Source organism: Petaurus breviceps, unplaced genomic scaffold (assembly GCF_028583685.1).
Source record: "Petaurus breviceps papuanus isolate PSGF00001 unplaced genomic scaffold, PetGlider_PUasm1.0 190, whole genome shotgun sequence".
Classification (NCBI taxonomy): Eukaryota; Metazoa; Chordata; class Mammalia; order Diprotodontia; family Petauridae; genus Petaurus; species Petaurus breviceps.
Genome location: NW_027185810.1, coordinates 7029732 through 7044546, shown reverse-complemented (window position 1 = coordinate 7044546; position 14815 = coordinate 7029732). Strand labels below are relative to the sequence as shown.

Below are 14815 nucleotides of genomic sequence, written 5' to 3'. Positions count from 1 at the left end.
CTTCACAAATAGGGCTGGTCAGGTACAGAAAAGCTTGATTTAAGTCATATTAGGAAGTCAGTGTTTAGTCAAAAGATACTTTTAAAAAATTTCATGAGGGGCAGCTAGGTGGCACAGTGAATAGAGCCCTGGCCCTGAAGTCAGAAGGATCTGAGCTCAAATCCGGTCTCAGACGCTTGACATACTTACTAGCCATGTGACCTTGGGCAAGTCACTGAACCCCAACTGCCCTCCAAAAACCAAAAAAAAAAAAAATACATAAGGGTTTTAATCCATTGTATATACACACACATGCAATACATATGTATATGTATATGTACATGTTTGTATTTCAAGTTCTAGTCAAGCTTTTTGCTTTCACTTAACAAATGTGACCAGTTACTTTCATTTAGCAATTTTCACATAAAAAGTTATATGCAATATGTGACACCAATCATCATTACCTGATTTTGATTTTATAATTTGAGATGATGCTATGCTATTTATTTATAAAGTATTGGGGGGGGGCTGTAGAGGGAGGCAAGATGGAATAATGGAAATCAGAATTCCTCAAACTTGCTTGTTGAAAATTAGGTAACAAGGAAAAAATTATATGTGTGTGAGAATATTTATTTATTTATATTTATATAATATATATAACACACGTATATATTAAATACATACATGTATGGTGTATATACATATGCTTGTGTGTAATATGTATATATTACACACACATATATATCACATACAGGAAACATTTAATAAGCACCTACTATGGGAGCAGCTAGGTGGTGCATTGAATAGAGCATTGGCTCTGGAGTCAGGAGGACCTGAATTCAAATCCAGTCTTAGACACTTAATACTTACTAGCTGTGTAACCTTGGGCAAGTCACTTAACCCCAATTGCCCTGCCTTCCCCCCCTCCACAAAAACAAAAACAAAATAAGTGCCTGCTGTGTGCTAGGTACTGTGCTAGGTGGAAGATATATAAAGACAAAAATGAAATTATCCCTGCTTTTGAGGAACTTATATTCCATAAGGGAGGGGGGCATTGTCAATTGTCCTGACCTATATCTTGCCACTGGACTCTGATAACCCTGGAGGAGAGAGCACGGCTGAAGACTTTGCACAGTCCTGCTTCACCTGAATCTAATTCACTTGCAAGGAAAGACATCGCCCTCCTGATGTCATTGGTCCTCTTCCAGACAGAAGAATGAACAACAATTCTATAAGGGGAGCTATGTGCATATAAGAGTACATACAGTACTGGGTAAGCCTCAGGCCAGCCCTAGATTTTCTTCAAATCTATGCTTTGCTAGTAGCAGGTTGAGTTATTAGGGGGTCAGGTCAGGGAGTGGGCTTCTTCTGTTTCCAAAGGCAATAGGACAATGCATGGGAACTTCTAAGAAAAAAGAGTTCATTCCACACCTGCCAGTCTTCCCTAGACCATCATTATTCCTGAGCTCCTCTTGGACAAAAGTCCAAGCCATGCTGGAATTCAGGAGAGAACTATGTAGGGATGTGTGTGGTCTTCAGGATTTGTTTGACTTTAGTCTAACACGCTGGCTGGGCTTCAAAAACGACATTAAGACTGACCCACGATCCCTCTTCATATTTCCCCAACACCCAGTTAATACCACAAGAGGACTTTTTGGATGTTGTTTTATTTTAAAATGGAAAATAATCAAATGTCATTAATCAATGTAACAATTACAACAAAAATAATCCATCCAGTTCATTAAGGAATAAAACAAAGTGAGACAACTAAGAGTAAACTTTTTAATTTCCTTAACCTATTGCAAGGCCTTTCCCCTCAAACGACTGAATCCTAGATACTTTAACCAGAGGAAGGAGAAACCGGGAAACTCAGGGCATGAAAATAAATACATCTCTCAGCAGAAAACTGCACTGATAAAACCCTAAATGCAACAAAAGAATTAATTCACTGTAGCACTGGACTTCTTTATACACATCTTTTGAAGCACACACATACAAACACACACACAAACACACTTTATTGAATCTCACAAAGATCAAAGCCTCCTCTTCTTCACCACTTTGAAGTAGATAAAGGGTCATCAATTCTTCATCTAAAATATCAGAGAACTGGCATAAAACAATCATTTATTTTTGATACTTTGAGGGAGAGAAACTACTCCCCCACATCACACGCTAATAGTTCATCCTTCAGTGCTCCATTTCTTGCCTTTTTTTTCCCAAAGAATGAGGTTTCCATAACAATCAGGCCACAGGTCTAAAATACAAATTGGAGAAGAATTTAACTGCAGCACTAGTAGGAGGCTATTTGGCATCTGTGGTAACTGCTTTCTCACTATGCCATGAACAGGAAAAAGAGCTAACAAAATCAAGTTTAATTTTAAGGACGGAACATCTAAGAAACCATTTTGTATTTCTTTGGAGCAGGTAATTAGTGGGACACTTGGGGAGGCCAATTAGAACTTAAGTGGCAGGGATTCCAGCAGGAAATCATCAGATACACAAGAACCTTTGACATTTTTCTCAAATGTATTATCCTCAATCTTGCTCTTCCCCTCCATTTTCCAGGAGATCCCTTGCACAGGATAAGAATGGTTCTATACATCTGATTGACTTTGTATGGAGTCATACACAGGCAAAAATGAAAAATGGATGTTTTAAAGTATTAGTTACCCCATCATGTGATATAGTATCTATTAACATGGATAAGAGAGTTTTTATATTATGTTGTGAATTATGATAAAGTGAGAAAAAAAGTAGCATGGACTTTGTAAATTTGATTGTTCTCAGGAGTGAAGGCACATTCAGCAGAATGGTTAGTTGTAAAACACTTTATGTTGACATGACAGCTGGGGACCAGGTTTAAAGTCTGACTTGGTCTTAAATGATAATATACTAGGGACCTGTTAGGGCTCCTTCCATATCTATCTTTAACTCATCTATAACTTAAATCTTGGAGGATTACCTGAGATTAAACAATTTGCCTATGGTCACTCAGAGGCAGGATTTGAACCCAGGTTTCTGACTTAAGTCGAACACTTTATCCTTGATGCTACACTGCCTCTGTAGTAATTGACATTTACATAGCACTTGACAAAGGAGTACACGTTATTATTTCACATGAGTCTCACAAAAAGCCTATGACTTAATTTATCTATTATATTATCTAAATATCTAAAATATTATCTATATTTTACAGATGGGGACACTGAGGTTGAAAGAGAGGAAGTGACTGGCTCAAGGTCTCACAGTTACTAAGAGGCAGAGCAGGAACTTACAAACAGGTCTTTTGACCCTACATTTACTGTTCTCTCCACTATATAGTATACTTTCCATTAACTAACTGGGGAACCTTCAGAAAGACCCAACCTTTCTCTGACTCAGTTTCTTCATTTTTGAAATACACATGATACATGTTCACTCTCATATTGCTGGTATAAAGATAAAATGAGATATTTTATGCAAACTAATTTTTAAAAGTTAGAAGTGCTCTGTATATGCAAGTTATTTTACAGCCAATCTAATAACAATCCAGGGTAAAGAAATAAAATGTACTCTGATAGTATGGTGCAGGTCGTTGTTTTAGGATCTGAGAAAACGTTTGTTTTCCAGCATACCCAAAAACTTGGAACATGATATAATCTTGATTATCAAATCTTCTTCTGAAATACACAGCATTTACATGAAACTAAGGGCTGCGTACAGCATCGGTTAATCACCAAAGGACTATGAAGCCTGCTATTCAAGAATTCTTTGGAAATACATAAATTTAAATTTGCTGAACATTTAAGTTCAATTTCTTAAAATTACACAATATTGCTGTGCTACAAAAGATCTCATTATGGATATTTGGCTAAATGAATAGAAATGTCCTCCAAATGATCTTACGGATTTTGCCAAAACTAAGAAAACTTAGAATTATGTCATCTGTTAATTAGAAGACATTGTGCTTAGATAACACAAGGAGTAGAGGGATAGGGACTGGGTCAGGGATTTTATTGGTACAGAGAACTCCGATTGAAAAAAAAAAAACACTTCCTCTAAAACTCTGAAGTTGGCACTTTCTCTGCTGCCTGCAATTTGTAGTCTTAGAGAGACCTACTCAGGGCCACAGTTTGAGTCAAAGGAAGAACTTGAACCCAGGTCTTTGGCCTGTTCCAAGGTTGGCTCTCTATACACAGTGCCCCAATTCCTCTAACAAGAGCAGATTATATCTGATACCATTACCACCTGTCTATGCAAGAATCCTTGGGGGCTTTCTCAACTGTAAGAGTAACAACCTATTTCTAGAATTAGTTTTTTACTTGGGATAAACAACTCTCCCCCTATAGGCCAATTGAATAAATGAAACCTTGATTTCCAACATTATCAAATGCATTTTTAAAAACATTTTTTAACCAATAAAAGGAAACACTGGTTACGTTAGTTAACAATGCTTCCTAACACCTTGCAACATAACCACAAATCAGAAATGACCAAAACTTCCAACAATGGTGTGCTGAGTAGTAGTTACTCCTAGGATTGAGAGCTAGGAGGGATAGTAGATGTTGTCTAGTCTGGCCTCTTATTATTTTTTTTTTGGCAGGGGGGAAAACAGGGCAATTGGGGTTAAGTGACTTGACCAAAGTCACAGAGCTAATAAGTGTGTCAAGTGTCTGAGGCCGCATTTGAACTCAGGTCCTCCTGACTCCAGTCTGGTGCTCTCTTCACTGCACCACCTAGTTATCCCTGTCCTCTTATTTTAGAGGAGGAAACTGAAAAGCCCAAAGATTTGCCGAGAGACCAGGAGCTGGGATTTGAACCCAGGTCCTCTGACTATAAGCAATAAGCAGTGCTCTTTCCAGATCACCCTCTGCCTCTGGTAGTAACATAAGATAACAGGTTCATTGATGAGAGCTGTCTGTCATTCAGTCTGAAATTCTGGATTCGTCAACAGAGGATGATCCAGCAATCACCCCTGTTCTTACCTCTGTCCTTTTCTTCAGTGCTTGCATGTACCTAGTAGGCATTTAACAAATGCTTGCTGAACTTGAAGGCATCCAGTTGCAGAAGGCATGAGAACAAGATTTACCAAGGAGATACCAATACGAATAAGGGCAATTTTATTAAAGTACTGAAGGGGTTTTATTTATTCATTCTGAAGTTCCAATTTAATACTCCCTTGACCATTTTCTTAAAGATTTAATTGAAAAGGAAGCATAGATGATAAAAGAGAATAAAACAAGAAGCTATTAAACAAATAGAAAATGGCAAGAAGAGAGAAGCCAATATCATTATGGAGATAAAATACTGGCCCTTAAGATCATAGTGGCCTTCCAGCAATAGTGTAAAACCCTTAAAAATATTAATGATATTCAGGTGAAAATTTGCTCTTCTCAATTTTATTTCTATTACCCTTAAAGTTATATGGCATTAAATGCGTGAATCTATATACATGTGAACAGTCATTTATTTATAATTTACAAAGAGAAAAAAAACTATTTAGAGATCGAAGGGGGGAAAACAAATAGTAATAATATTCAGATTTTCAATGTTTTAGAAAAGAAAATGAAAATCAGAGGCTCAGAAAAATGATTTATCTACAAATGATAATAAGGTATAGTTTTTGAAGCTGTGGGCAGAAAGGACTGCACGATACCAGCTGCTGCAGAAATCCCTTATTTGCTTTCTCAGGATGCATTTGAAGACCAGAGCAAATAATCACAGCCAGAACAAGAATTTGTAGGATTCTAAAAAGCCACTTAATTAGGCAGCTATGCTCCTGGTTTGCTTCTCCCAGAAACCTAAATAAAAGGGATTGTTTTAAGCAGAAACAAGATCAAGGAAGTGCTAAAGAGATTTTCTAGATGAAATTGATTCATTCAGCAAACATTTATTAAGGGTCTACTAAATGCAAGGCTGGGTGAAAATTTGTTTGTTTTTTAAGTCAGCTCCTGCCCTCAAGAAACTTACATTTTACTGGAGGTGAGGGCAATACAACATGCTCTCAGCTAATATAATACAAAGTAAAGTGTAATGGAAGTGAAGGATCCCAACATAGGAAAAACTGAAAGTGGAAAGATCACTTCCATCTGGGGGTGAGGAAGTTGCAAATTAGAGAAATTCATGGTGCATTTAGGTGGTGTAGTGGATAGACAGCACTATCCTTAGAGTCAGGACTCAAGATCAAATTTGGCCTCAGAAAATTACTAGCTGTGTGATCCTGGGCAAGTCACTTAACCCCAATTACCTCATCCCCCCCAATAAAGGTAATTCATCAATTAATTAATTAAAATAACTCAATAAATTCATAAATGCGTAGCACCCAAGTTGAGAAAGACAAAGAGAAGTGGTATATTCTAGGCACAGATGACAACCTCCACAAAATGTATGGTGGTGGGAGTTGGCATGTCATGTTCAGGGAACAATTAGTTGTCTATTTTGGCAGGAATATAAGGGCATGTAAAAAGGAGTCGTGTGAAATAAGTTTGGAAAGGTAGGCTGGCCCAAGCGCAGAAGGCTTTAAATGCCAGGTATTGTGCTTTGTATCATCTTATAGGAAAGTCACTAAAGGTTTCTGTGTAAGGATTTCAACTGGTCAGATCTAGGCTTTGTAAGATGTTCACCCCCAGTAAGAGTCAGTCTTCACTTCCAAATTCTCTACTTTACTGTAATACTTTGAAAATAAAAATCTCATGGTGACAGCACAACATCCTCAACCATTAAAGGTCATGGCTACGGCACCCCAGGACTAAGCTCCTCTATGATTTTCAACCTCACCATTAATAAGCTGACAAAATCAGAACTCAAAAGGTCTGTTAGGGAGACAAAGTGCAAGTTCATCTTTTCATCTGGCTAGTTAATATTGTCACATTGCAGGCTTTACAGGAATATTTACAAATCCTTCCTGTTTATAATTAATCCAACTTGCCAATACCTTCAGCTATATTTAGCATCTCCTGGCTGACTTCATGGCTCAGATTAAGGGACACTGTCTACACAGTAAAAGTCTAATGTTCAAGTAACTGCCTCAGTCCCTCACCTGCCAAATAATTTGGTTGACTCTGAGATCTTACCTTCCCTCTCTCAGGCATCCTTCAAAATATAACTGGGTTAATTTCTTAAAACCTTTGCTCTAGCTGGGCTTCTCTTGAGCCTGCATATTAACCTTTCAAAAGTTTCCTAGGTCAATAAACAAAGGCACAGACACCGTTTGAGAAGGCAGGTTTCTGAGGTCTGCCCTAATAACAGATATTCCTTTCCCCATCTCTTTTCCAGTCCTGAAGGCTCTTTCTTGCTGTAAATAGGTGGTACATTGGATAGAATACCAGGCCTGGGGTCATGAAGACCTGAATTCAAATCCAGTCTCATATACCTCCTGGTTGTGTGACCCTGGGTAAATCATTTAACCTCAGTCTCTCCATCTGTAAAATGAGGATAATAATAGCACCTACCTCTCAGGATTGTTGTGACGATCAAATGAGACAATTGTAAAGCACCTGCCACATTGTAAGTGCTATAGAAATGTTAGCTACTATTTCTATTCTTACTAAAATCAGCCCCAGACTTAAGCTGCTTTGCAGCAAAGAGTATACCAAAGTATGAAATGTGGCCAGAGAAATTCATGTCTTCCCTGTCAGAGAAATAAAGTTACTGTGAGTGCTTATGATTGTTTTCATCATATAAAGAAACCCCCTTAGGGTTGCTAGGTGGCGTAGTGAATAGAGTGCTGACCCTGGAGTCAGGAGGACCTGAGTTCAAATCTAGCCTCAGACAACACAAAAACTGCCATGTGACCTTGGGCAAGTTGTTTAACCCCAATTTCCCTCCAAAAAAAAAGAAAGAAAAAAAAGAAACCCCCTTGCCAACACTGAGATAAGATGCTCCCGGGAGGAAACAGTCAGTAACCATTCCATGACAGCACAGAGCATGACATGACACCACCAGCAATAGGTGTTTGCCCTCTCAAGGGAAAAACAAGAGGAAGGTGGGCAGGGAGACAATGAAAAGCAATGATGTTTGCATAACTATTCAAAGAACTTTAACGTATTTTTGGTTGGAGGCCATGCCATAAGTTTCCCCAGAGTTTTGATCCATAACCTTTATAAATCATAAAAATGTTCACGTTTAATATGACACCATCAACTGAGAAGCCTTTATTAAGTGCTTACTGTGTGACAAGCACTATACTAAGTGCTGGGAATACCCCCCCCAAAAAAGACAAATCAATATGTAACAAGTATGACTTAAAGTGCTTTAAGAATGTATATCCCCACTACCTTCTTGCTTGAGCAAACCTTTGCCCTTTAATAATGCATATGTGACCAACTGGAACCTGTACTAAGGCAATCATCTATGTCAACTAGCCAAGTGTATCAGCAAATACTGTATATCCAGATAGTTTTTAAATAGTCTTTAACTTTAGAGGAAGATAACCACGAACCCCTAGGATCAAAATTCATTTAATTTTTTATGCACTGAGCATAGACTACCAACCAAACATATACTATAAATGTCCTTAAAAGTTATGGAGCTATAGGAAAAGCAGACCCACAAACATCCATAACGTGACATAAATCTCAGAAAAATGGTGTTTGTGCATTTTTATCTCAACCAACCTATTATAAATTGGTTTTGAAAATTAGCGCTCCATTTAGTGCTTTTTCACTAAGGTCCTCTACCTAGAGGTCTCACTGGGTTATGGAGGGTTCTAAAAGGCTGACCATCTTGGTGGCTCTAATGGGTCCCCCATCAAGAGATAACAGCCACGATTATGGGCTGAAGGAAAGGCCCCATTGACCTATGAGGACCAACCTAAGCACAGAGAAGCTTATCATCAGAAACTGACCTCTAGGTCACTGGCTTTCTGTCTGGCTACAGAAACTCAAGCAGCTGCCAACTAAGGGGGTGAGATGGGACTGTAGACTTCAAAGACAGTATCTATGTACACTGGAAATTCACATCTTTTGCTCAGTCAGTGGGAGAACCTGCTCTAAAAGAAAAATGTTGAGGGAACTAAAAAATGCTGCATTCCATCATGGCACCGCATTGAAGCCCTATTCTCTATTGCTATGACAATATACAGGACATACTCAGTCAGTAACAGATCTAGTGGCCAGTTCAAAATAGAGTATATTCAATTTGAAAGGGATGATTTCATTTTCATTCCTCTTCTTAGGAACCGTTTATCTTCATAACATTTGGGTATTTCTTGACTGGCTTCACATGGATGTGCAATGGGGATTTCTTTCAAGGTAGAGACCAGATGGAATAGACAGGGGACTTATGACGTATATTTGCTGATGGGATTTGCTTTTAGGGCCCATTCTACATCTTAAAGCTTCAAGACTATAGGGCCAAACTATGGTGCCTACAGTCTTCTTTAGGAGGCTTCAGAGGCTTTTGATCATTTCGACCCCTTTCCTCTCACATTAAACACATTTCTAAAATGGGTTCTCTAACTAGCGAACGTGGTTCTCCTAGGAAAATTAAACTTGCTATGTGGAAATGTTGGAACAGGCATATTACCATTACTCTCATTCCATGAATTGAATTATTCAAAACTGAGACCCCTTCTGAGGGCTTCTCTTCCCCAGGGTGAGGCTACAAGGAAACAACCAAGAACTTTCTTCAGATACTGTGAACATGGCACCCCTACCTACCAACCACTTGGCCTATTTCTACCTTTACAGAAGAAGGAGAGATACCATTTCTACAAATTCATCCCCAAGATATATAGTTGGCTATGTCTTAGATCTTTCCTTTGTTAAGTGAATCCTTCCCCACCTCCACACTCCCCCCACCCACATACACACACACTAAAGATTTTGTGCCTGTCCTTTCTACTGTATCTGGTAGAAAAATAAACATATCTAGCCAAGACAGCATTTCCAGCTCTCTCCCCCACCACTCCTATAAGCATGGCAATACAGTTTGTTCTAAGAGGAGATGTTTCCTCAGGCTCCTCCTTCTATCCAGTCCAGCAATCATAGAGCTTCAGGTTAAGCCTCCCCACCACTCCTGTCAAACATGTAATAATCAAGGCAACTCAGTTTCTTGTTAACAGGACATGTTTCTTCAGGCTCCTTCTACTTGGCTGCAAGATGACCAGTCTAGAAATCATAGAGCTTCAGATGACAAAATGATGCTGGTCCTTCCCATTCAACCCCAAAGTTTCCAGACATTCCGCATTTATAATCCGGGCTTCAAAACCAGGCCTTCTTCAAACAGTAACACAAAGCTTAGTCTTTCCCCACACTGAAGACTTGAAAACAAGTTCAAAGCCTGTAGACAATAGGCACTTCCAAAGGTTGGCAAGGATAAGGAGATGAGTCTGCTAAGGAGGGCACCATAACCGGATCATCACTCAGGATACCTCACATGCCCACAAGGTGCAGGATTTTAGGTAGTCGGCGGGTCATGCTTTTTCTTCTTGCCCCGACAGGATTTGCAAACACAGCAGATGATACAGGGGGAGGCCAGCAGCAGCAGAGGAGAGGTCACCAAGGCTATGATGCCCAATCCCACAAGAATCCCTACAACCTGAAAAATTAAAGACAAGAGTAGAGTATAAGCCAATAATCAAGTGTTCTTATAGTACAGTACACATGAGTCCACTTTAACACACACACAGGAAACAATAATCATGAGTCTTAACTGTGGTCCAGCCACAGCTTGAGCCAGAGCTGCAGAAGCAGGAAAACACAATGAGCAGCCAAGAGTCCGGCTCCAAATCTAGCTCTGTCGTCAACCCTGGCATGAACAAAAATGACAACTCCCTCTGCAGTAAGTAACTAATACCAATGTACAGGAGGTTAGGTGATGCAACATCACACAGAGGTACAACACCGGGTTTGGGAGTCAGAGAGTCAGGAAAACCTGAGTTCAAATCCTGTCTCTGAGAATTAGCAGCTGTTTGACCATGGGTAAGGCATTTAATCTTACGTGATCTCAATTTTTTCATCTATAAAACAGGGATAATTAAGATATATTATTTTATATAATATATTTATAAATTTATATATAATATATTACTATATTATATATAATATGTATATTATATTTATATATACTACATATAATTATATTGTTTATGTAATGTATAATATACAATTACATTATATATTATATATAAATAATAATTAATATTGTGTTATGAAGCTGTAGTGAGGCCCAAATGAGATAATTAGACTTTTCAAATCATTTTTTCAGTCTTGTCTGACTGTTCATGACTCCTTTGGGGTTTTCTTGGCAAAGATATTGGAGTGGTTTGCCATTTCCTTCTACAGCTCATTTTACAGATGTAGAAATGGAGGCAAACAAGGTTCAGTGACTTGCACGGGGTCACACAGCTAGTAAGTGTCTGAGGTCAGATTTGAACTCAGGAAGATGAGTCTTCCTGACTCCAGGCCTGATGCTCTATCGACTATACTCCCTAGCTTCCCCTAAAGGGACTTAAAGCACTATGTAAATGCAAGTTATCGTTAATAATAGCTCTGGCTAAAAAGCAAGGGATCTTTAATGAACTCAAAACAATTCTGGGTGGAGGAAATAACTAAGCCACTATGTCTGGACCTGCTTTATAATTTATACACATACCATATGATCAGAGTAGCTAAGTGACAGCAATAAACTCAAGGGTCTCCTGGGTCTACTTTAACTTCTCTTAGACATATGCTCATGGCAGGAAACCAGAATAATTCCTCCTTGTGTCAGGATAACAGAGAATAAGTGCTTCCAATTCTATACAGAACCACAGCATCATAGATTTAAAGCTGGAAAGAGACCTCGGAGGCCATGAAATCCAATCTTTTTGTTTTACCCATGAGGATAAAAATTAAGTGACTTGCCCAGGGCCATACAACTAGGAAGAATCAATGGTAGGATCTGAATTGAGATCTTCTTGATTGAAAGCCTGGAACTCTATCCACTAAACACTACCTGTTGCTATATGCAATATCCAGAACACTCTTCTGCTTTTCTGAGGGTCTGTTACTCTTACTCAGCCTCATATATGGCCTTTTGTGCTAGGCTGTCATGCTCCTCTGTCACTTACAACGAGCTATACTATATAAAACAGGAAGCTTCCCAGACAGAAATCCTCCTAGACACAGCACACCTAACTTATTCCATCACTGTCTTTCAAATCACGTCAGTACCTGTGTTCGGTTCCACATCACAGAGGCTCTGGAGTGACCCAGTTTATTCCGACATGGCCCTTTATCATAATGCCTGAGGAAAATGTCATTCTGAAAGAAAGGAGGGAGTCCCAGTCAGCAGCCACTTGAAACTGAGAGCAGAGTACATGGCTAATTAAATCTTTCCCACCAAGTGTCAGAACTGTAACTAGGGCTAAATAACTGGGGCTTTGCCGAGGACACCAAATTTAGAGGATGCTGATAGCCCCTGAAGTCCTTTTAGCAAAATGAGGTTACCTCACCCCTCCCCGATACTGCACGCATACCCACAGCAGCCTGACTAGGAGAGGTCATGCACTGGCATCCCAGGGCCTCTGTCTCCCTACCATGGGGCAATGTTCATCCCCCTCAAATTAGGTCACCTTTCATGTTACTTGCCTTGGGCATGGTTTGTAGGACTTGACCTCAGTACAAACAAACAAAATAGATTCCTAATTACAACTCTGCCAAGAGGAGCTTCAGGAATTAAAGGTAAATTTTATTATCAAATATACCTCCCAGCAAGCCTTCAGACATGTAGTTGGGTGGCTTCAGATATTACCACATGTAAATAGGTAGAAATCAGAAAAAGTTCCTACATATTTCTAAAAGGGAGTTAAATCATCTTTGCACATACCAGTCCTCTCTTAAATATATGGTGTCTTGTATGGGCAGATAAGCCCTTCATAAAATAGTGGAAGAGTACTTTATGAATACCTAATATGGCTATCCCTGAGCTAGGTATCATGGGGGAATAAAAGACAGTCCACAGGTGCCTATTGGGGAAATGAGATTCGCACAAAATTCAAGTGAAAAGAATAGCACTAAATCATTCCAACAGTATGATTATCTGTATGTGCTAAACTGTGTGGTACAATTAGAAAACAAAGCAGTATTTACAAGCTCTTAATAATGTGGTATAGGTAGTAAGTTCGAAAGGAATCGGAGAAACCAATGTGGTCTCGTCTCCAAGCTTTGCATAGATGGTCCTTTATACCTAGATTCCTCTCTCTACCCCACTCTGTGACACCTCCTTTAAGAAGCCTTTCTCGATTCAACCCCCTTGGCTATTAGATCCTCTCCCCTCCAATAATTCCCTGTGCATTAATTTTGTATTCATCCTATATTTACTCATCTTCAAACATATTGTATGTCTTCCCCTTGTAAAATTAGGGAAGGGACTAGGCACATGATGGCAAGAAATGCTCTTAAGAATGATCCCCTGATGGAACGACATGGACAAGAGTGTCATAGGACCTCTAGGCATGTGAGATCCCTTGCTAGGGAGGTAACCCACATAAGTGAGATCCTAGATCCCTTGAAGAAGTTGGATCAATCTAGGATTCAAAGTATTACAATAAAAATTGATTTACAAATGTATCAAAATAAGCAAGAGAAATCTGAAATAATTCTTTGCTTAAATGCCCAAGATTGAGATTTGGACAATTACACCTGAAGCCCCATTCTTAGAACATTCCTAGAAGCCAGACACCCACCATCTGAAATGTGCACAAAGCAACACAGCTGGATGAGCATCCAATGTCGACACCACTGGTTTAAACAGAACAAAAATTATGAATAGGAAAATGATGAATAGAATGAGATGCTTCCTTCCACATCTGATGTCAGTGTTATGAGCCATCTAACATCTGCCTCGTCTCATCTCAAGTGCCAGAACTGTGTGTTCTTTGCAGCACCATTCACCAAAACAAATCAATCTGCCAAAGAAGACTGAGGTCTGGCATGCACATTTATCTCTTTGTTTCCTACAGAAGGCATAAGTATGTCATGAGCCCAGAATCTGAATATGGCCCCTTCTAATAGACTAATAGAATGAAGAGAAAATCGACAATTCTATCATTCATTTATCCTCAAATGAATTCATTTTAATTACTCACAAAGCTCCATATGCCAACAAGGGGTTATACAATCCTGTTTTAATTCCTCTTGCAAAATGTCCCATTTTATAATTGTAGCAGGCTTCCTTCGATGGTCTTTCTCAAAAGGGTTAAAATCAAAGTACCTAAAAAGCCATAGCCTGGGAAGGAGTTCTGTTGCCATATTAATTTCTGTCTAGATCAAGAGCCTGACCATTAACAATTAAAAAAAAGTCTTTGTGGATAGGCAAAAGCAACCATTTGACCAAACAGGTTATAGCGTCTCTGTCTGGGATTCATGTTGGATAATGGGTTTCATTTTGATGGGTTTGACCTTAGGCAAGGGATGAACAAAAACACTAATTCATGTTAAATGAACAATCAGCTGGCATTTAAGACTACACTACATACAAGCTGCTCATTTCAATTCAACAAATATTTATTAAGTTCCTATTAAGTACAGTGCCCTGTACCAGGCACTAAGGATACAAAAAGGAAAAAAAGAAAGAAACCTTAAGAAATTTACAATCTCTTGTCCATCAACTCTAGTCAACCAATTTGGTGGGAATGAATTGACACACCAGATAAAAGGATATGTGCCAGATGATTAAGAACAACCATAGCAGAAGTTCTTAACCTAGGGTCCAAGAATTTGTTTTGTTAGTATTTTGAAAACTGTATTTTAAAACTGTATTTAGTTGTAATCCTATGTCTTTTATACATTTGAAAACATTATTCTGGGAAGGAGTTCATAGTCTTTCTTTACCAGATGTCCAAAGGGATCCACGACAGAAGGAAGGTTAA

At 38.9% G+C, this 14815-nt stretch overlaps 1 protein-coding gene across 4 annotated transcripts in view; it reads right to left on the bottom strand.

Annotated features, from left to right (window-relative positions):
• Positions 1-1627: 1627 nt before the first annotated feature.
• RNF144B (ring finger protein 144B) overlaps positions 1628-14815 on the bottom strand; it is a 259881-nt gene continuing 246693 nt past the window's right edge. For all 4 annotated transcript variants that reach the window (XM_069092485.1, XM_069092484.1, XM_069092486.1 and 1 more), the window contains 2 exons: positions 12117-12206; positions 1628-10500 (listed from right to left, as the gene is read on the bottom strand). In XM_069092485.1, coding sequence (XP_068948586.1) covers positions 10360-10500; positions 12117-12206 — 231 coding nt within the window. In that variant the 3' untranslated portion in view covers positions 1628-10359. The remainder of the gene's footprint in view (positions 10501-12116; positions 12207-14815) is intronic.